We start from the raw sequence: 19,306 nt of genomic DNA, 5'->3' as shown, positions 1-19,306 counted from the left end.
CGAACTCCCTGGGAAACTGCTGGGGGGCAGGGGTTGCTCAGGATGCCCGCAAGAGAGGGACGGAAGGGCACTTGGGGATGTTGTGAAGCAGGACAGTCAGACATGGCCTGGCTGGAATTTGGGGTCTTTCTCTGCCACCCCCCTTGCAGCCCTTCAAGGACGACGCGGACCTGAAGCCGGACTTGCGCTGCGACACGGTGGACACGCGGGAAGAATACGAGCTGAAGGTGAGAAGGAGGCTGCCGGCGGCCCCAGGCAGAACCTGGGAGACTTTGGGCCCCTTCCGGTGGCTATGAAGCAGGGGGGCCTCACTGAAAGGGCCACCTTAGAAAGCCTCCCAGCCACCTCCAGCCAGCGGCATCCACAGCAGCATCCAGACACTTGGGGGGGAGGGGCTCCCTCTGCCAGGCAGAGCTTTGGTTCCGGGGGGGGTGTCCTTCCCCCTTTTCACGCTTGGCGCTCGGTAGCGATTGGGAGGCTGCCAGGTGAGCCGCTGCAGCCCTTCCCTCCCTGTTGCTCCCCAGGACCCCACCAACGGCTACTACAACGTCCGTGCCCACGAGGACAGGCCGTCTTCCCGCACGCTGCTCTACACGGACTATCGCACCCCTGGCCCGGCTCGCTACGACGGGCGGCCATCTTCGCGCCTCTCCCATTCCAGCGGCTATGCCCAGCTCAGCGGCTATGGCCGTGGCCCTGCCTCCGACTTCAGCGGAGACCCCGTCCCAGGACCCACGCCGGGCACGGCCGCTGCTGACACAGCCAGCCAACTCTCCTATGAAAACTACGGGGGTCATTCGGGGTTCCCCCCGAGTGCCGGCTATGCCACCTACCGCCTGGGTTACAGTCAGCCTCCACCGCCCACCCTGGACCGGGCAGCCTACGACACGTATGACCCCCTGGGAAAGTACACCACGGCGACCCGCTTTTCGTACACCTCCTCGGACTACGGGCAGCGTTTCCAACAGCGTATGCAGACTCACGTCTGAAGTGGGCGTTGCCTCCTGGTGGGGTGCAGGTACCTCATGACTGCCCCCTGATATTCAGGGGGCTCTTTCCCTCCCCCTTTCCTGGCCTCTTTCCAGGCTGGACTTGTGGACAATGCGGAGCATGGCCTCTGCTGCCCAGCCGAGGGTAACGCGGTGGCCGCCGGTCCAGCTGCTCCTCCCTTGCTGCTTTAACAGTCTCTGGCGGTTCTTTTGTGAGGGTCCAGATTCTCCAGACGCCCCTCCCTCAAGGGCTCTTTGTAAAGACAGATCAGTGGGGAGGGCGATGGAGGCCCTGCAGAGGAGGGACTCCCTCTCTCCCTCCCACTCATGGCACTGGGGGCCCTGAGGCCCAATTCGGTACAGCGAGGCCTAGTGGTTGGAGGTAGCCACCAAGTGGGGGGCATCGGCCGAGTTTTAGCCCTGGTCTTTTGAAGAAGCCAAGGTCAGGCCGGCCTCAGGTACAACAGGTGCCTCCTTAAAGCCCCTCTTAAGAGATGTGGTTGGCACCTGGGGCAATGCTGGCTGGGAATGATCCAAGTTCTTCAGCACCCCTCGTGGGCCCCCCTTGGCTGAAGGCTGACCGAGCGAAAGTCCTCGGCCACAGCTGTACATGCTGCAAATTGTGGTACGAAATGGACTCCTTGGGGGCGATTCCTCTCCCCTCCCTCTTGCAGGAAGGTGTACATAAAACTTGCACCCTGTGTGGGTCCAGTTATGAGAAGGCTAGATAGGCTGCCCCCCCCCCCCCACATCCAACAGGAGGGTCTCATCCCCAAGTGAACCTGCTGCCATCCAGGACAGTCTCTGCAAGACGTGGCACTGTGAGTCCCCACCACAAAGCCTTGTGCCACAGTAGCCATCCTGGAGGAAGCCTCTTCTGCACCCTCCCCCCACCCTCTTGCTTGAGCCCCCTCCCCTGGGGCCGCCTGGTTGCAGTCGGAGGAAGAGGAGAGTCCTGCTGGAGAGAGACTGGCCTGTGGGAGGTCAGTGCTGGACACACCCTCTGTTCTCCCACATGGCCACTTCCTGAGGGCCAAAACCTTGCGGGCCTGTCCCATCCCCAGCAGGAGGGCTTAGGGCTTCCTTCTCTGTTGCAGAGGGCTGGTGGAAGCCTCCTGTGGGTCACTGTGGGTCTGTGCAGCCTCCCCCCTCCTCCTTGTCCTGCCCTCCTTGTTAGGGAGTGACTGCAAGCGCATCAGTCTCCTGTGCCTTAAAACTCTTGCTCTGGTGCGCCCACAGAGACAGCAGAGCAAGTGGGGGGGGGGGGCAGCTTGGCTGGCAGGAGGTACCCCAGGCTGCCCCCTGGGGGAGACAGAAGGGACTTGGCTTCTGGGCTGCACAGGGTCCCTCCCACCAGCCCATCTCCCCCCCCCCGGCCCTCCTTGGCACAGTTCATACCTCAGGTGCAGAGTGGGACCTGTGAGACACACAACTGGGAACCCCCCTCCCCCATTCTAAGACAATGGTACCCCTGTCCTTTGCATGCTGCCTCTTCTGGTACTCCTGCCCCCCCTCCCCCCCCCCCCCGCTGCCCTGGCCTGAGAACAGCCAGCTGAAGAAGTGCATTGAGACCACGCCCTCTTCTGGCTGGTTCTGGGAAGTGTCTGTTGGTGCTACTCGGGGTTCTGCCTCCCCTTCTCCCTGCCACCCCTCGTGTGCTGAGGCTGGAGAGTCCTCCATTGGATTCCAGGGCGCTTTCCAAGGGGAGCTTTCGGTGCCCCCCTCGAAGGCTGCGAGGGCCCCCCTTTAGAGGCACCTTCTCCTCGGGGAACAAGAGAAGGGACTTTGGTGGTTCAGGGGGCAAAACCTCCTGGAATGGCTGAGAGGGGAGAGGGACAGGGAGCCCCGCATTGGTCTCACCTCGCAAGTTGCAAGGAAGTTGCTGAATGCCGAGACCCCCCCTCCTTTTTTCACCAGAGCTGCCAGGAATTGAGCTCCTGCAGACCCTGCCTCCCCTCCCCAGGAAGAGAAAGAGCGGGGGAGTTGAAGAGGAGGGGGAGGAGGGACGGGGCTCCACAGCATAGTCCACGGATTCCAAGCCCCCCCGTGGCTGGATTTACACCACCCGCCACGCCCATAGCCCCATTCCTGAATGAGCCATTTCCAGAGCCAGCTTGAAAGGCCCCACGGCCTGCGTTCATCCAACCTGCTTGGCTGCAAGCAAACCAGCATTAACATTAGCCAGGCTTGCCATGTTGTGTGAATGCAACTTCCACCCCCACTTTATGAACATGCAGAATTTGAGCAATAACCAATTCCAACTCCAAAATGCGCTTTGGGATCAGAGCGCACAGCCTTCGCACGGGCCCCTCCGGCTCTCTGGTTGCAGGCGATTGTGGGGAGGCCCCCCCCCGGGCGTGTTTTTGATTTCTCTCCCAAAGACGTTCATTCGTGACTGTCCCATCACTTCCCCCCTCCTCACTTTTTTTTAAAAAAATGGTTTCCTTTTCTCATTCTTAAAAAATATTATGTACTATATTTTTAGTCGCAAACACAATATATTATATATAAATATATATTTAATTTTTATATATATAAAGATAAATGTTTAAAAAAAGGGAACGTGTCCTCCTCTCTTTTGATACGGGCTGTGGGGTGCAACGTTGGGGGTGGTTGAGAGCGGCCATCCAGCCTCTCCCCCGAGAAGCCCAGGACGGCCCAGATTGCCCTAAACGCAGGAGGAAGTGGGGGGGGGGGCTGATCAGAACGCAGGGGAAACTGCAATGGGGGGGGGAGGGATTTGACCCGGAGAGCACAGACTAACAAAAGCCCTTTGTTTTTCTTTTTTCTTCAAGCCCCCCCCCCAATTAAACCTCCACATTACCTCCAATTCCCTCTGCTTTTAGGAGGAGAGGGGTGACTCGGCTCTCTCCATTTGCTGGGGGGAGGCAAGAAGGTCCCCTGCGTGCCCCCCCTTTAAGGCTCAGCAACTCCTTGGCAGGAGGTGGGGGCAATGCCAGCGCCAGGCAAGTGGAGGTTTTGGGGTGGGGTCTTGAAAACGCCTGCATTTCTGCGGCTTCTCCTTCCACCCGGGACTTGCTGGCCGGAGCTGAGAGGCCTGGAGGAGCCAGAATGGAACCGGGCTGCCCTTTGGCCGCATTGCCGTCTTCGGGAGAGGGAAGAGGGGCCCAGCACACAGGGCCACCATTGCGCCACCGTGGCTTTGCGCGGCTGATCATCAGCAGTATTGTTGCTGCTGCAGATCGGGCAGACTCTCATCTCCCTCTCTTCACGCTGGTGGCAGTGATGATAAAGTGTAATTTGATTTCCTCTCCAATAAAGCAGTTAAAGATGCACCTGGGAGCCTCTGGGAAGCCTCGCTTGGCACGTGGCTTCCTCCAAGCAGCCTGCCCTGAGGGTGGAACTCCCCAAGCATGGCAGCCTCCTGGCCTTACTCGGCACCGGCTCACCTGCCTCGGCCCAGCCTGGGCAGGCACAGCCCTCGGCCACTGTCCTGCCTATGGGTCAGCTGCAGGACACTCGTTCCGGTTGTCATTCGGACTTGGGACTTGCAGAATGTGGGGGAGGAGCCTCATCGGAATCCTAAGGAAGTGGGCGGTTACTGTAGTTGCTATTATAGTGTGGAAGACCCTCGTGCAACACTCAGTAGGCGTCCCACCGCCCTCTCCTGCCTCTGCCGGGTGGCTTCGGTTGCTTCCCTCGGCTTTGTTCTTGGAGAGGCCAGGGAGGAACAGCCTGCCATTATTTTGGGAGAGTGCGCGAGGCCTGTGGATGGTTCAAAGGAAGGAAGGAGGCCGGAAGGACCTGGCCAAAGCAGAGGAGGGGAGAGGCGGCAGGCAGGCTGGGAATGCAGCGTTTGGGGTCTTTGTGGTGCGGCCAGTTCAGGGGAAAACAAGCCCCCCTCCTCACCTCTGCACAAATGGCACCCTCCCCTCCCGGTGTGTTCATCCCAAGAGCCGACACCTGGGCTGGAATCATGCCACTCTTGCCATCTTATGCAAATCCTACGCCTTCCAATGCCAAACACCCGGGACCACCTCGAATCGCGCCCTGAATGCTGCGCATTTCTCTGCCTCTGTAAAAGTGGAGCATCGGGGAAGCTTCCCTGACATTCCAGGCTCGGTGAGAGTCTGAGGACCCTGTCAGCCAATCCTCTGGGTCCCTGATATATGGTGCAATTTCCCCCTCCCCTTTTTCTTCTTTTTTATATGTTCCTATTGTGAGCAAATAGGCGCCTTTATTTGCTGAGCAGAACAATTTTTTTTAAGCCAAAAAGAATAGCTTTTTTCTCAGAAACCTCAATGTCACCTATTTTTGGAGCGTGAAACGCCAGCGCTGAGGGATAGCGGTTTAATTGAATCACAGGACAGCTCACAGGAAGAGCTCGCCTGAGAATCTAAGGCCATCAAACACCTCTCCCCCCACCCGCCCGCCCCCGTGTTGCAAAGAAGATTATCAAAGCAGCGTTCCCTTTCCCGCAGCATCCGTAGATTACCACTCTATAATTCTGAATCCGCATTAAGGCAACACCTTTATTAGCTCAAGTCTGGGATGCCACGTCTCTCCCGGCTTCGGTGCCCGGCTCCCCCAGAGTGCCCGCGCTTCTTCCCTGTTGCCCCCCAGACGGGGCAGGCTTGGAAGATGGGGCCAAGGAGGACCCACACAAAGAAGAGTGCTCTGGCTCTGGCCAATTCTCCCCTCCCTGCTTTTCCTCCTGTTTTCTGCCTGATTTTCCTCCCTTTTGCTCCCTCGGCTCCCGATGGAGTTAAATGAAGTGAAATGTTGTGGTAGTAACTGCAGCTTTTTGCACCAATGTTTGACCTCGCCGTCATTTGTATGACCAGAGTTTAAACACTGAATTATTTGAAGAAATGGCCCAAAGAAGGTGCCTTCGGCATCTCTTCCCCTTCATTCCTGCAAGAGCGCCAGGGATTGCCTGTCCGAAAGCAGGCGGGGGTGGGGGGGCTCAAGGGCACCAGGACACCCCCTAGCCTAAAGGAGGTGGCGATTCTGCACGCAGCAGCCAGGCTCTGGCCTCTCCTTCTGACCCACTGCCCACCGGAGGAGGGCTGCAGGGGGAGATTTGGGCTCTCTAGAGGGCAGAAGCGCTTCGGGGCATTTGGGGAATGGATGGAGGTTTTCCCCTTGAGGTGGGGGGGGGGGAGATCTGCGTCTTCGGTCTTGCTGAGTTCTTGCCCCGAATCTTCCTCAAGTGAATGTAATTTCTGTTGGGCAAGTCTGTCTTAGTGCGGCCTCTTATTTATTTAAGACTCTTAGAGGACACATTTCCCATCCTTATTTAATTATCCCCGGGCTCTCCGAGGATTTCAATGGCAGAGGAACAGAGGCTCCTTTTAATTAAGCAGAGGCTCACGGAGCTGGAGTTAAAGAGGCAGCCCAGGCCAGAGAAGGAGCTAAGAGGCGGCGGAGGGCAGGCAGAAGGAGCCGGGCCAGAGACCCTCCGCTCAGAGGCCTGGGAAGGGGCGATTGCCAACCCCTTGGGAGGGGTGGGTGCCATGGGCTCCCCAGCTCCATCATCTGCCATGGGGGCCACCAGGTGGTTCCAGAGGGGGTCAAGGAGGAAGGGGCAGCGTTCCCCCAGATCTCTCTCTTGCTTGTGTTCTGCTAGCTCGGAGAGCCCCTTTGCAGGAAATGCCATTCCGGGGACCCGGAATGTGACTCCGCTGAGTAGAGGCAGGAGAAGCACTCAGGACTGCCGCCCTGTGGGGAGTCAGGCCGGCTGTCCAGAAGAACAAAGAGGGAAAGACCCTCCACTCCCCTCTTTGGCGGGCCTGCGTGTGCGTGCACGTGTTTTGAGACCACCCGGTGGGAGAGGAGCCATGTGGCTGCCCAGGGCTGTGAGGGAGGAAAGATGTCACTTGAACCGTCAGCTGCAAGCACTTCTGCTACAGAAAAGGAAGCAGCCTTCGGCCATTCCAGTTCTCCCCTCTTTGTTCGCTTGATGGCAGTGCTGGATCTCTGGAAAGTTGCCTTTGAAGGGAAGCTCTGGAGGCAGGCAGATCCTCTGGGATCCACTCCCAGAGAAGACAAACCGTCAGCCAGAAAAACCCTGGGCATCCCTTGACTAAACAAACATTAATTAGATCCAAAGTTGGCAAGAGGGACCTTCCGTGGCCCTTAGCTCCCCTGAGGGCTGGGGCAGGCATCCTGGCCTCAATCAGCTTCTGTTCCTGAGATTTGGGGAGGAGGAGACACAAGACCCTCCCCGGGTTCTTCTCCCCTTTCATCAATTCCCTCCTATTTCCCCCAGGCCCCTCTGTTCCTTTTTTTTTAAGTCTTCATATAAATTTACATTAAAACGTACTGGCAAACGGTTTGACACACTTTTTCCTCTGTTTATATTTTTCTTGCAAAACATGGGTGACTTAATGCATTTACCCTTAAAAGAAGGCTTGGCAAGGGACGTTTTGAGCTGAAAACTTGCCCAACAAGGAGGTTGAAGGACTTCCATTGGCATCTTGACATGAATGGCTCTCATTATTTCCCATCTGCGGGTTGCTTAAATCCAGAAACTTGGCCAGCTGGTTTGAGAATCTCATACACACACACACACAGACACACACAGAGGGAAGTGCATAAATTTATGTTAAACTATGCCAAACGTTGTAAAAGGAAGTCCTTCCCCAGACACAGAAGAAGAAGGAAGCAGTAAGAGCAGTTGCTCAGCAGCCTCTCCAGATGGTTGACGGATTTTATGCCTTGGGTTTTAAAAAGAACTCCCAAATTTCCCCATCATCCTGGCTGGTGTTTGCACTGTTAAAGGAAGAGCTTCATCCCTTCCCTGAGAAAGGGGCTTGGGACCCTCCTGCTGGCCCAGGAGCTGATCTCCAGGTAAGCCGGGGGTGGGTGGGCTGCCACACCTGGGAAAGGTGGCTGACCAAACTCCACGCATGCCTCCCTGCGACTTCCTGGTTTGCAAATGTTCCAGGTGTTTCTACAAGGATGATGGGAATGACCCAAAGCTTTAGCAACTGGCTCTTTTGCTCTGAGAAAATGTTCTTTTTTTTAAAATAAAGGTTTAATTTTTTTTTAATTATAGCTTTATTATTCAGTTGCATTTGGTTAACTATACCAATGCAAATATTCTGGGAAGGGTGCATAGAACCCCTAGTAAGATCCGTTTTCTCTCTTTCCAGAGCGCAGGACAGGCAGCAGGAAGGAGAAGGGGAGAAGGAGAGAATCTACCGGAAAGGGATTTTATTTTCTTTAGACACGTCAGTAACTCTGCCAAGGATGTTTACTCAGGCAATCCCGGACCATGGCTTGACTCTGCTTTCTCAGACCAGTCAGATGCAAACGTCCGTCTTCCAAAGGGAGATTATCCACTTTCTACGCAACTAAAAACTAAAAGGAAGGCGTCCCATCCCACCATTTAATGCATAAAAGGGAAAAGATGGAAGACTGGATGTGGTGCCAGAGGAAATGCCAACTCTCCTTGGCAAGAGTGCTCCTTCCTCCTGTCCTTTGAGGGCATCCATGCTCACCCCCAAAGGTGGGAACTAAGCGAGCAAACGGATAGCCTTCCTTCCTTCCTTCCCACAATCTGGAACCAGAGCAAAGAGCAAGGAGCAAAATCCCAGCAGCAGATATGAGTGTTGGGTGAGGCACAACTGCTCTTTCCGAGGAAGCCCCTTCCCAGGAGCCAGAGGGGAGGTGGGGGGGGGAGCCCCGAAGTTCCTCAGCCTGCTCTCTTCCCAGCTTCCACTGAACTTGCCCTTCCAGCCAGAGGCAGCTTCTCAGCCAGATGCAGCCACAAGGGGGCGCAACAGTCTTGCCCCAGACAGGGACTGGGAGGGCCGGATCAGTCTGACTCTCTCTCTCTCTCTCTCTCACGCACACACGGGGGGGGGGGGGAGTCTGCTCTGTTATTTTGAGCCCCACCTGTTGAGAAGCAGCAAAGCAGCAGGAGAAACAAATGGGAGGGGGGGTTGGGGGGGGCTGCAGAAATAGATGCCGAGCGTGGGAGGAACTTTAACCCAGATCTCCAGCATCAGGATGACAAAGCCGAGCCTTTCCAGAGTGTTGGGAGGCCAGAGGGTCTCACCTGCAGGTAAAGACCCTGGTTGAATCCCAGCCCTTTCTTCTCAAAGGGAGCTAATGACACTTATGGCAAACTGCCTTCGGGGCTGCCTTATGGCCGGAGGAAGCCTGGAGCCGTTTCCCGATGCTGCCTTCACCCAGAGGGCTTGGGGGGGGAAGGAGGAGGCCCGTCTCTGCAGGCTTCCTCTGGCGGCCTCTGCAGCAGACAAAAGAGGCTGCTTCAAGCCCCCCAAAGACCCCCCACTTCATACAGGAAGCGTTTCCTTTCAAAAAAAACTACGGACACCCCCAGCCATCTCAGCTGCCACAGAAATAGCCCAGGGAGGCTCCCAGGCCAGCCGGGGTCTCCGAGACCCTCAGGGAGCCCCCCGCCCTGCCTTAGGAGGAAGACACTCCTGCCAACGCGGGCAGAGTTTAGATCTCCCAGGCGAGTAGCAGAATCGCGGCCAGGGTGAGGCAGAGGAAGGAGCTGGTGGCAACCTGGCGGGCAGCATCCTGCTGGAAGAGGTGAAGCTTCTGGGAATCCGGATGGAAGATTCGGGCATCCTCCAAGGCGCCACGAGCCGCGAGGGTGAAGTTGCTGTCCCCCGAGGCCACCACGTCGAAAACACACGAGTGGAAGTAGACGTCCTCCACCGGCAGCTTCTCCTTGCACAGCCGGCGGGCTTTCTCGGTGGCGATGGTGCCATGGCCACAGCAGCCGGTGTGCCGGGAGATGCGCTGGCTGGCCGGGCATCCTCCCACGCACAGCTGCAGGTCCTGCTTCTCGGTGAAGGAGCTGGCCACCTCCTCGGCCACGCGGATGGAGAAGGACAGCTGCTTCCCTGCCCGGCGCACTGCAATGGTGGTGCCGATGTAGGCCGCCCGGATCTCCACGTGCTGCCCGGGAGCCCGTTCAAGGATGCTGAGGCTGTCCCCACCAGGCCGCTCCCCCCCGTTGACCGAGCCGTCCACAAAAGCCGCCGGGAGGTTTTCTACCTCTGCCTGGAAGACCTTCTGGTCAACGCACTCCTTCATGTTCTTGAAGATGATGGTGATCTAGAAAGAGGGGAAGGTCAGCGGCAACAGAGGCTGCAGGAGGCGGCCCAGCACGGCACCCCTTCCCTGGACTCAGGGGGAGCTGCATTTGGTTGGGCGGGGGCTTCCCTCCGCCCCTCCGGTTTGCCCCAGAGGCCCCGATCCCTGGCCACCCATCCCCAGCCTTGGGGAGGTACCCCGGGGGGGGGGGTGTCTCCTATTTCAACTGAAGAATTTTCAGATTGCAGGCCTGAGCCCCGAATCCCCCCCAGACCTCAGATACCCCATTCTCCCACCCTTTCCAGAACCGCCACCCGGTCACCTTGCTCATGGCCGTGGCGTCTGATCCTTTGGCCACGGGGGAGTTGGTGGCCTGGGCATACAGGTAGTGGTTGTCTAGCAGTGGCCAGGAGCCCTCCGCGCGGCAGGTGTGGAAGTCGTCCCCAAAGGTCCGGACGTGGGGGTCCCCAAAGGAAGCGCAGTGCTGGTAGGTGGGGGGCCGGCCGCGCTTGTGCGCAAAGGCCTTTTCGTAGTTGCAGAGGTCTGGGGAGCCGGCCCTGCGGGGCTGTGGGGGGCGGGGACCCGGGCTGGGCCCCTCCTTGGAGCAGTTGTGCTGGGCCATGAGGTCCTCGATGCCGTGCACGGCCAGGTGGAAGGCCAGGTCCCCGCGGCAGCTGCGGGCGGTGTGGCGGGTGCAGCGGGCGTAGGCGCGCAGGGCCAGGCAGTGGGCCGCTCTCCTGCCAGGGGCTCGCAGGGGAAGGGTGGAGGCCACATACTCTGAGTTGCAACGCAGGATCCTGCAGCGGGCTTGCACTGTGCGGGGCAAAATGCCGCTGTGGTGAGTGCACAGTGCCAGGCGCCCCCCAGGAATGGCAAAGACCTCCCACCTCCCTTCCTCTTACCGTAGCCACAGAACAGGAGAAGGAGGAAGAGGGTTTTTAGGAGGAAGCCTCTGCCCAGGAGGTGCAGGAGGGGCAGCCTGGGCCAGCAAGGCGGCCCCCCACTCCAATCCATGCGGCCTTGGAGGGAAGCCGCTCACCCTCGCGGCTCCTGGCCTCTGGAAAGACCCCGATGCCAAGGAAGCCTCCGGCACCCAGCCCTGCACCTGCCTCTCCCCAGAACCCCAGCGGTCCTTCTCTGGAAACGCTTTGGCCAGCCTCCTGCATGGGGCTCCGGCGTCTGCCTTGGGGCTCCGGCTAAGGGCATTTGGTGGAAGGGAGAGGAAAGGACCTGCAACCCGATCCCTCCCCCAGAGGCAGCAACCGAGGCAGAGGCTGTAAATAGGCCTTGCTATTTCAGATCCCCTAAGCAAAATGGGGGGGGGGATTTTAGGCTCAACCCTCTCGCATATTTGCACATATGCCCGATCAGTGTGAGCAGCACAGACAGGAGCAAGTGGAGGCTCTCAGGAACTCCAGCGTGTCCTTAAGTAGAGCCCCCCCCCCCCCCCGGTGTGCCTTTCTAGGCATCTGAATGTCAACGCTGGATCACGTGACGAAAGGAGGGGCCAATTGTCTCCCCCAACCCACCTTTGGGGCATTGAGAGAAGGTTCAATCCAAGCAGAAGAGACCCTGGTGGGATTTAAACGTTTGAAAGAAAAAGCATTTCTACGGAGAAGCCAGGAGGGGGCGCTCTTCTTCCCATGGCCACTGGGTGCAGGCAGTGTGTCAAATCCTCCGACACCCGTTTTGTGTGAGCAGTGTGGAGTTTGGGGAGCCCCTTTCAGGCCATCGTCAGCCAGGGCTTCCTCTCGAGGTGGAAGGCTGTTCTGGAGAAGGTGGGCAGGAGGCTCGGAAGGTCGCAAGCAGCCCAGAGTTCTGGGTTGGGCATCCAAGGGCGGGTGACAAAGACCCCCCCCGACCCTCGACCCTTTCCTTACCCCAGAGATACAGGGCAGGAGGTTTGGCAGTGAAGCTCGTTCATCGCCACAGAGCGAAAGTTTGGGCAAAAGTTGCGAAAGCCGGCTGCAGACCCACCAGGCCCTCCACCTCCCTGGCTTTGGAGAGGAGGGGGCTGCAACAGACAAGTCAAGAGACGGGCACACCTGTTCCTCCGCGGCTGTCGTCCCTGGCTGGAGGCAGTCAAAGCCCTGGGGGGGTGGGGGCGAGGAGAGCGGCAAAAAAAGACTGCGCAGACGGAGCCAGGCGGAGATTCCGGCACACGGCAGCTGCCTGGTGGCTCTGGAGATCCGTCCCGGGCGGCTCCTGGGTGTTGGGTGGGAGGCGGGTCCCCACCCACAGCCTTTGATCTCCTCCTCCTCTTGAAGAGAAGTGAGGACTCTCCTCTAGGGGGCTGACGCCTGTATTCAGAATGGGCAGGAGAAGGGTTTTTCCAGAGCTGTGTGCGCGCCCCCCCCCCCCCCACACAGACCGACCCCTTGCGCTGCAATGTAGCCTCTGTGATCCCATCCGGAGGTTCCTCCCACTTGCCCCACATGCCAAGGGCAACGGCTGAGCCTCCCACTGAAGACCTGTCTATCGAGGCCGCTCCTGGGAAAACGTTCCCCTCCCCCCCCCTCAAGAGGTCCCAGCTGTCTCAGGAGCCCCCCCCCCCCCCAGTTGGCCCTGCTGCAAGGCTGGAGAGTCTTGCTCGGCTGGGGTGGCTTTCAGCACAGAACCAACGGCCGGAGCCGGCTCTTCGCTGTGGACTCAGCAACGCCTGGGAAGATGCCTCTCCTTCAGCCTTGGCGGTCTCTGCCTCGTCCCCTCCAGGGTGGCTGCCCAGCCTCCCCACCAAGAGAGATTTCCTTCCCCAGGCGAAGCAAGACGGGGCCCCGGGGCCTGCAGGGCTTCCTCCTAGGGCCTCCCCAGGCTCCCTCTGCTGACGGGGCCTTGGATGCCCCCCAAGAAGCAGGTGAGACGTAGAAGGAGGGGGCTCAGGCTGAAGAAGTGCTGCCAGTTCAAACCCCATTGTGATGTCTGATGGTGAAGTCATCGCATGGGTTGGAAAGGAAGGCTGGGGCCCCTCAGAGCAAGGAGAGGCCCACGTGCCCAGCTCTAGGCCAGGAAGAAGATGCCATGATCCCTAGGGAAAACCTACGCCCTGGTTGTCCAGCCTTTTGGTCCTAGAAGAGTGGCGAAAGGAAGGGGGAGACGCCTGCCTCTCTCATGAGAACGGTCACTTCCTTCCACTCCTGAGTCGGCCGCCCTCTGGGACGTCACCATGCCTAAGCAAAATGACCTGGCTATCGGGATTGACCTCGGAACCACCTTCTCCTGCGTGGCCGTCTGCCAGCATGACAAAGTAGAGATCATCGCCAACGACCAAGGGAAGCGGACTACGCCCAGCTACGTGGCCTTCACCAACACAGAACACCTGATTGGGGACCCGGCCAAGAGCCAGGCCCCTCTCAACCCCCAGAACACGGTGTTTGACGCCAAGCGGCTGATTGGCCGCAAGTATGAGGATGCCGCCGTCCAGGAGGACATGAAACACTGGCCGTTTACTGTGGTGAGCCACGAGGAGAAGCTAAAAGTCCAAGTCTCCCACAAAGGCAAACAACGGACCTTCTACCCTGAGGAGATCTCCGCCATGGTCTTGGCCAAGATGAAGCAAACGGCTGAGGCCTACCTGGGCTACTCCGTTTCCCAAGCCATTGTTACGGTGCCCGCCTACTTCAGCGATGCCCAGCGGCAGGCCACCATTGATGCCGGAGTCATTGCAGGCCTCCAGATCCTGAAGCTCCTGAACGAGCCCACGGCGGCTGCCATCGCCTACGGCCTGGACGCCAGGCACCAAGAGGCAGGCGGCCGAAACATCCTCATTTTTGACCTGGGTGGAGGCACCTTTGACGTTTCTATACTTTCCGTGGAGGACGGCATCTTTGAAGTCAAGGCCACCGCGGGAGACACACACCTGGGTGGAGAGGACTTTGACCAGAGGTTGGTGGCCCACCTTGCAGAGGAGTTCAAGAAGAAGCACCGGAGAGACCTCCACCAGGACAAGAAGGCTCTGCAGAGGTTGAGGACGGCTGCCGAGCGGGCCAAATGCACCTTGAGCTCCTGCACCAGTGCCAGCATCTCTGTGGACTCCCTCTTCCAAGGGGTCGACTTCCACGCCACCCTCACCCGGGCACGGTTCGAGGACCTCTGCTCCGATCTATTTCGAGCCACCCTGAAGCCCCTTGAAAGGGCCTTGAGAGACGCCAAGATGAGCAAAGGGGACATCAAGGACATTGTCTTGGTTGGGGGCTCCACCCGCATCCCCAAGATCCGGAAGCTGCTGAAGGACTTCTTCAACGGCAGGGAGCTGAACAAAGGCATTAACCCTGACGAAGCTGTGGCTTACGGGGCAGCTGTCCAGGCCGCCATCTTGACGGGCAACCGGACGGCCAAGATGCAGAACATGTTTCTTCTGGATGTCACTCCTTTGTCTCTGGGGATCAATACTCAAGGAGGCGTCATGGCAACCATCATAAAACGCAACTCCCCTGTCCCAACGAGAGAGATAATGGAGTTCACCACGACGGAGGACGACCAGGACACCATCTTGTTCATGGTGTATGAGGGAGAGCGAGCCTTGACCAAACACAACCACCTCTTGGGCATGTTCACCTTGAAAGGCATCCCCCCAGCCCCCTGTGGGGTCCCGGTCATCCTGGTCACCTTCTCTATTGACGAGAACAACCTTCTGACCGTCTCAGCCAAGGATGTGGAAACGGGGACCACCAGCCACCTGACTATCTCAGACACCCGCGGGCGCCTGGGCAGGGAGGAGATAGAGACGATCGTGCAGACGGCGGAGGAATTCCGGGCCAACGACCTGAGCCAGCAGGAAAAGATTGAAGCCATGAACTCCTTGGAGTCCTGCACCCTGGAGCTCAAGCGGGTGGCGCAAGAGCAGCTCCTGGACGGGAAGGCCAAGAGGAGGATGCTGGACATGTGCGACGGGGCCGCCTCCTGGCTGGAGGGGAACCCCCTGGCCGAGAAAGAGGAGTGTGAGAAGCGGCAGAAGGACCTGGAGGAGGCCTGGGACTCGGTCTACACTGGCCCAGGCGAGGGGGCAGAAGAACGGATGGAAGGAGACCCCGAGGCCGCTGAGCCGAAGGAAGACAGGGAATGAATCGGCCAAGTGCCAGAGTACATTGTTCCACCCAAAGGGCGCATTAAAACTATGGGTAAAAAAAGGAGTCCCTCTCTGGCTGCAACCCTTTCGTTTCTCACTCGTGGCTTTTAGGCCCCCATCAGCCCACCAGCAAGTCACGTGGCCAAGTGTATCCGAGTCCACGTTGAGGCTTAGCAGGAAGGCCAAAGCAAGAGAAGAGGCATTGAGGGTGGGCCAGGCAAGTCGTCTTGAGTGGCTGCCCAGCTGGTCAAAGTCCCCTGCCCTGGCCTCACCCGAGGCCCAAGTCCACTCCAAGGTGGCACTGCAAGGCGCCTTCTCAAAAGTGCAAGAACCCAAGAGCCCCACAGCTCGGCTTGCTCCCCCTTTGCCCGGCTCTTGACACAGTCGCGGTGGAGCCCTGGATGACCCTCCCTCCCAGGACGGCCACTGCAGCTCAAGGACGGAACCCACCGGGACCTTCAAAAGTCTTCCTTTATGTCAGTGTACCCTTGCTTCCTCTAGAATGCTTCGGAACAGAGGGTTTGGTTCAGGTTCTCCAGGTGTGGGGGGTGGGTTCTCTGTCCCGTTTAAGGATTTTGTTGGGTTTTGTCTGGCTCCGAAACCCACCACAAAAGGGACCTGCGTCAGGGGCGCAAAGTACAGCCAGACCCCTGCCCAAAGGCCACGGCACTTACCCAGGAGGCCCAGCACTGCCCGTTTCCCCCAAGGTGGCTGGGAGCAGGGAGTCAAGATGCTGCTGTCCCAAGGGAAAAAGCCCCCCAGCCCACCTTCTCCGGGTGGAAACCATGGTGGGCACTGCAGCAGAATCTCCCCTGGAGACAGCAGAAGAAGAAAGGGGCTGCCATCTGCTGGGGACACCGAGAGCCCCAACAGGCCCCAGGGGCCCATTGTGACATGCACGGTGATGGGGGAAGGGCATGCTTGTCCTCTGAAGAAAAGGCCAGGGGGAGAAGTGGGGGAGGGAGGGGGGCGCACGCAGGGCCCAAGAAGAGCTGCCCCCTGGGATTGCCAATTTTCCATCATTGGCAGAAGGCCAGGGGCTGCTCAGGGAAAGAGCCACCTATGGGAGCTGACTTCAGCCATGCAGACGCGCCCAAGCCCACCTCCAGGCCAGAGACTCCCTCTGCGTTGAGACCAGGCGCGGCCAGGATTTGCCCCAAGGGTCCAGCCGTGGGAATTGACCTGGGCACCACAAAGTCCTGCGTGGCAGTCTGCCAGAGGGGGAGGGTGGAGATCCTGGCCAACGACCACAACAGCCGCACCACCCCCAGCTGCGTGGCTTTCACCGAGAGGGAGCGCCTGGTGGGGGAGCCGGCTGAAATGCAGGCCGGCCTCAACCCAGAAAACACCATCTGCAACGTCAAGCGGCTGATCGGCCGCAGGTACGACGACCCCTCGGTGCAGCTGTGCCTGAAGAACTGGCCGTACCACGTGGTGGAGGCCGGCAACGGCAAGGCCAAAGTCCAGGTCTCCCACCGAGGGGTGAAGAAGGTTTTGTACCCCGAGGAGATCTCCGCCATGGTGCTCTACAAGCTGAAGCAGGTAGCTGAGGCTGCCTTGGGCCGCCCGGTCACCCAGGCAGTCATCACTGTCCCGGCGTACTTCAGCGATGCCCAGCGCCAAGCCACCATCGACGCGGGGGCAATTGCAGGGCTCCAGGTCCTGAGTTTAGTCAGTGAGCCCACGGCGGCTGCGGTGGCTTACGGGCTCAAGGAGAGCCGCCCGCGTAAGGGCAAGAGAAACATCCTCATCTTTGATCTGGGCGGGGGCACCTTTGACGTCTCCCTCCTCACTGCCCAGGACGGCGTCTTTGAAGTGGTGGCTACAGCGGGGGATTCCCACTTGGGCGGGGAGGATTTTGACCAGAGGCTGGCCAACTGGCTGGCCCAAGAGTTCAAGGACAAGTTTCAGGAGGACCCCGCCGAGAGCAGGAAGGCAATGCAGCGGCTGAAGGTGGCCTGTAAGAAGGCCAAACAGGCCCTGAGTTCGAACACAACGGCCACCGTCTCCGTCGACTCGCTCTACAAGGGAATCGACTTCCACACCACGGTCACCCGGGCCTGCTTCGAAGATCTGTGTTGCGACCTCTTTCAGGCCACCATGGTCCAGGTGCAGCAGGTGCTGGAGGAGGCAGGGCTCAAGAAGAGCCAGGTGCATGAGATTGGGCTCGGGGGAGGCTCCACGCACATCCCCATGATCCAGAGGCTCCTGTCCAAATTCTTTGACGGACAGCGCTTGTGCAAAAGCATTAGCCCCGAGGAGGTGGTGGCCCACGGGGCAGCCATCCAAGCCGCCGTTCTGACGGGTCACCGGTACCAAAACCTGCAGAACCTCCTCCTCCTGGACGTGACCCCTGTCTCGTTGGGGCTGGAGACGGTGGGAGGCGTGATGGACGTAGTGGTCAAGCGCAACTCTCCCATCCCCACGAAAGAGAGCAGGAACTTCTCCACCACCGAAGACCAGCAGAGCAGCCTCTTCCTGCAGATCTACGAAGGGGAGCGGATGCTGACCAAGCACAACCGCCTGCTGGGCACCATCACCCTCGGCGGCCTCCAACCAGCACCACGAGGCGCCCCGATTATTGTGGTCACCTTTCAGATTGACCACAACAACATCCTCACTGTTTCAGCCACGGAAAGGCACACGGGCAACAAGAAGGAGCTGGCCATCAGCGACACCCGGGGCCGGCTGGATCGAGACGAGATGGAGAGAATCCTCCGGGAGGAGGAGGAGCATCGGGCGCAGGAGAAGCTGGAGGAGGAGAAGCGGGAAGCCCTCAACGCCTTGGAGGCCAGCACCCTCCAGCTCAAGAGGGCGGCGGAGAAGTCCCTGGACGACCGGGCCAAGCGGAGGCTGCTGGAAATATGCGAGGAGGCGGCCGCGTGGATGGAGGACAACCAGCTAGCGCCCAAGAAGGCCTACGAGGAGCGGAAGAAGGAGCTGGAGGGCGTCTGCAGCACCATCCTCACTCACTTCAGCACCGGGGAAGCCCAGCAGGAGAAGCCAAAGGAATCCTAGCTCCAGACCTCTCGAGGGGGAGCCTATTAAAAAAAGAGAACGGGCTCATTCATTTTCTCCTCCTTCGCCCAAGGGAGTCTCTGGGGGGCCTCAGGGACAGCCGGCCCAGAGTGGCAGAGCGCCTTTGGTGCCTCGGCCGGGCAAGGAGCTGAACTAACACCCTATCCTCCTCTCCCCCCAGGCCCCCACCCACTGGGCCCCAGTGGCAGCAGAGGGTCTGATAGGGCCAGTGGGCACTCCAAAGAGATTGCACTAGGCCTGGGGGGGGGGGTAGTCACAATAGTGTGTGTGTGTGTGTGTGTGTTGTGGACAGCAAGTGGAGTGTGATATGGAGCTGGCAGCTGTAATGGAGGCCATCCTCTCTAGGGCAGTTGTGCCCCACTGAGTGGGCTTCAAAGGAGTTGCCAGACCACACCTAGGTCAAGGGATCCTCCAGCACCAGCTATTTGGAAACAGAGGCCTTCAGCCAGCCCCCCCCCCCCCAAACTCTCAAGGCCACCTTGATTAAAGGAACCCTGGTGGGAATCCAGGCTCTGTGAAATGCAGATTCCGCTCCTGGAGGACCAAGTGGCTGCCAGCCTCAGGAATGGGCATCACCTGCGAACTGAGTCCCCCCTTCCTCCCTCCCCCAAATCAGCCAAGGATTTGCCTTTGGGGCTGCTGCATTCAGAGAGAGAGGGGGGGGGAAGGATATCAGCCGCCCCAGATAGGGAGACAGAGAGGGGACCCCAGGCTTAGGCGGATGACTATATATTTGTGCTGGAACCTGGGGGGGGGGCGTCCTGTTCCTGCCGGGGGAGGCTTTCGAAATGTTTCTCTTTGCGGTTTATTTCAAAACAAAGCTGACCAAGGTTTCCTCATCTCAAAACCTCATTGCCCAAAGTAGTAACGTCTCTGGGACCAGCACTGATGATGTTTGGGTAACGCAAGAACACCACCAAGGTCAGGAAGCATCCGAAAGCTTAAGGGATGGGCGGGGAAAGGCGGGGGAGGACATGCCAGCAGAGGGGACTCAAAAGCTTGGAAGCCCAGAAACAGAACCAGGCGGGTTTAAGTGCCGCTGCCCAAGGAGCTGGAGATCCTGTTAGGTGGGGATCTTGTGCAGTGGGTGGAGAGACCAGAGATTCCCCTCCCTGTCCTGCAGCCTGAGAAGATCCGGGGGGGGGGGCTGAAGGAGGCATCAGAAGCCCCTCCC

At 59.0% G+C, this 19,306-nt stretch overlaps 4 protein-coding genes across 4 annotated transcripts in view; 3 read left to right on the top strand and 1 right to left on the bottom strand.

Annotated features, from left to right (window-relative positions):
- KIRREL1 (kirre like nephrin family adhesion molecule 1) overlaps window positions 1-3,419 on the top strand; it is a 28,689-nt gene extending 25,270 nt beyond the window's left edge. Inside the window, exons 14-15 of the mRNA XM_032233859.1 lie at window positions 150-227; window positions 525-3,419. Coding sequence (XP_032089750.1) covers window positions 150-227; window positions 525-989 — 543 coding nt within the window. The 3' untranslated portion in view covers window positions 990-3,419. The remainder of the gene's footprint in view (window positions 1-149; window positions 228-524) is intronic.
- A 5,447-nt stretch (window positions 3,420-8,866) lies between these two features.
- HJV (hemojuvelin BMP co-receptor) lies at window positions 8,867-10,880 on the bottom strand. The gene is made up of 2 exons (XM_032233899.1): window positions 10,351-10,880; window positions 8,867-10,049 (listed from the first exon to the last, which is right to left on the bottom strand). The coding sequence occupies exons 1-2, from the start codon at window positions 10,648-10,650 to the stop codon at window positions 9,426-9,428; spliced, it is 924 nt and encodes a 307-aa protein (XP_032089790.1). The 5' UTR covers window positions 10,651-10,880; the 3' UTR covers window positions 8,867-9,425.
- Window positions 10,881-12,619: 1,739 nt separating this feature from the next.
- On the top strand, window positions 12,620-15,147 carry LOC116519817 (heat shock 70 kDa protein II-like). The gene has a single exon (XM_032233867.1). The coding sequence runs from the start codon at window positions 13,192-13,194 to the stop codon at window positions 15,088-15,090; it is 1,899 nt and encodes a 632-aa protein (XP_032089758.1). The 5' UTR covers window positions 12,620-13,191; the 3' UTR covers window positions 15,091-15,147.
- An 838-nt stretch (window positions 15,148-15,985) lies between these two features.
- On the top strand, window positions 15,986-18,119 carry LOC116519815 (heat shock 70 kDa protein-like). The gene has a single exon (XM_032233864.1). The coding sequence runs from the start codon at window positions 15,988-15,990 to the stop codon at window positions 18,109-18,111; it is 2,124 nt and encodes a 707-aa protein (XP_032089755.1). The 5' UTR covers window positions 15,986-15,987; the 3' UTR covers window positions 18,112-18,119.
- Window positions 18,120-19,306: the final 1,187 nt, after the last annotated feature.

This window comes from Thamnophis elegans, chromosome 17 (assembly GCF_009769535.1).
Source record: "Thamnophis elegans isolate rThaEle1 chromosome 17, rThaEle1.pri, whole genome shotgun sequence".
NCBI classification, from domain to species: Eukaryota; Metazoa; Chordata; class Lepidosauria; order Squamata; family Colubridae; genus Thamnophis; species Thamnophis elegans.
Note: the sequence above shows the minus strand (reverse complement) of the source record. Positions and strands in the feature narration are given on the sequence as shown.

What these genes read in the sequence shown, in the direction of transcription:
- LOC116519817 (XM_032233867.1), top strand. Translation starts at nt 13,192, where the DNA reads ATGCCTAAGCAAAATGACCTGGCTATCGGGATTGACCTCGGAACCACC.
- LOC116519815 (XM_032233864.1), top strand. Translation starts at nt 15,988, where the DNA reads ATGCACGGTGATGGGGGAAGGGCATGCTTGTCCTCTGAAGAAAAGGCC.
- HJV (XM_032233899.1), bottom strand. Translation starts at nt 10,650, where the DNA reads ATGGCCCAGCACAACTGCTCCAAGGAGGGGCCCAGCCCGGGTCCCCGC. An exon ending in ACGCCACGGCCATGAGCAAG is followed by an intron (nt 10,050 to 10,350) that starts GTGACCGGGTGG and finishes CCCTCTTTCTAG; the next exon opens with ATCACCATCATCTTCAAGAA.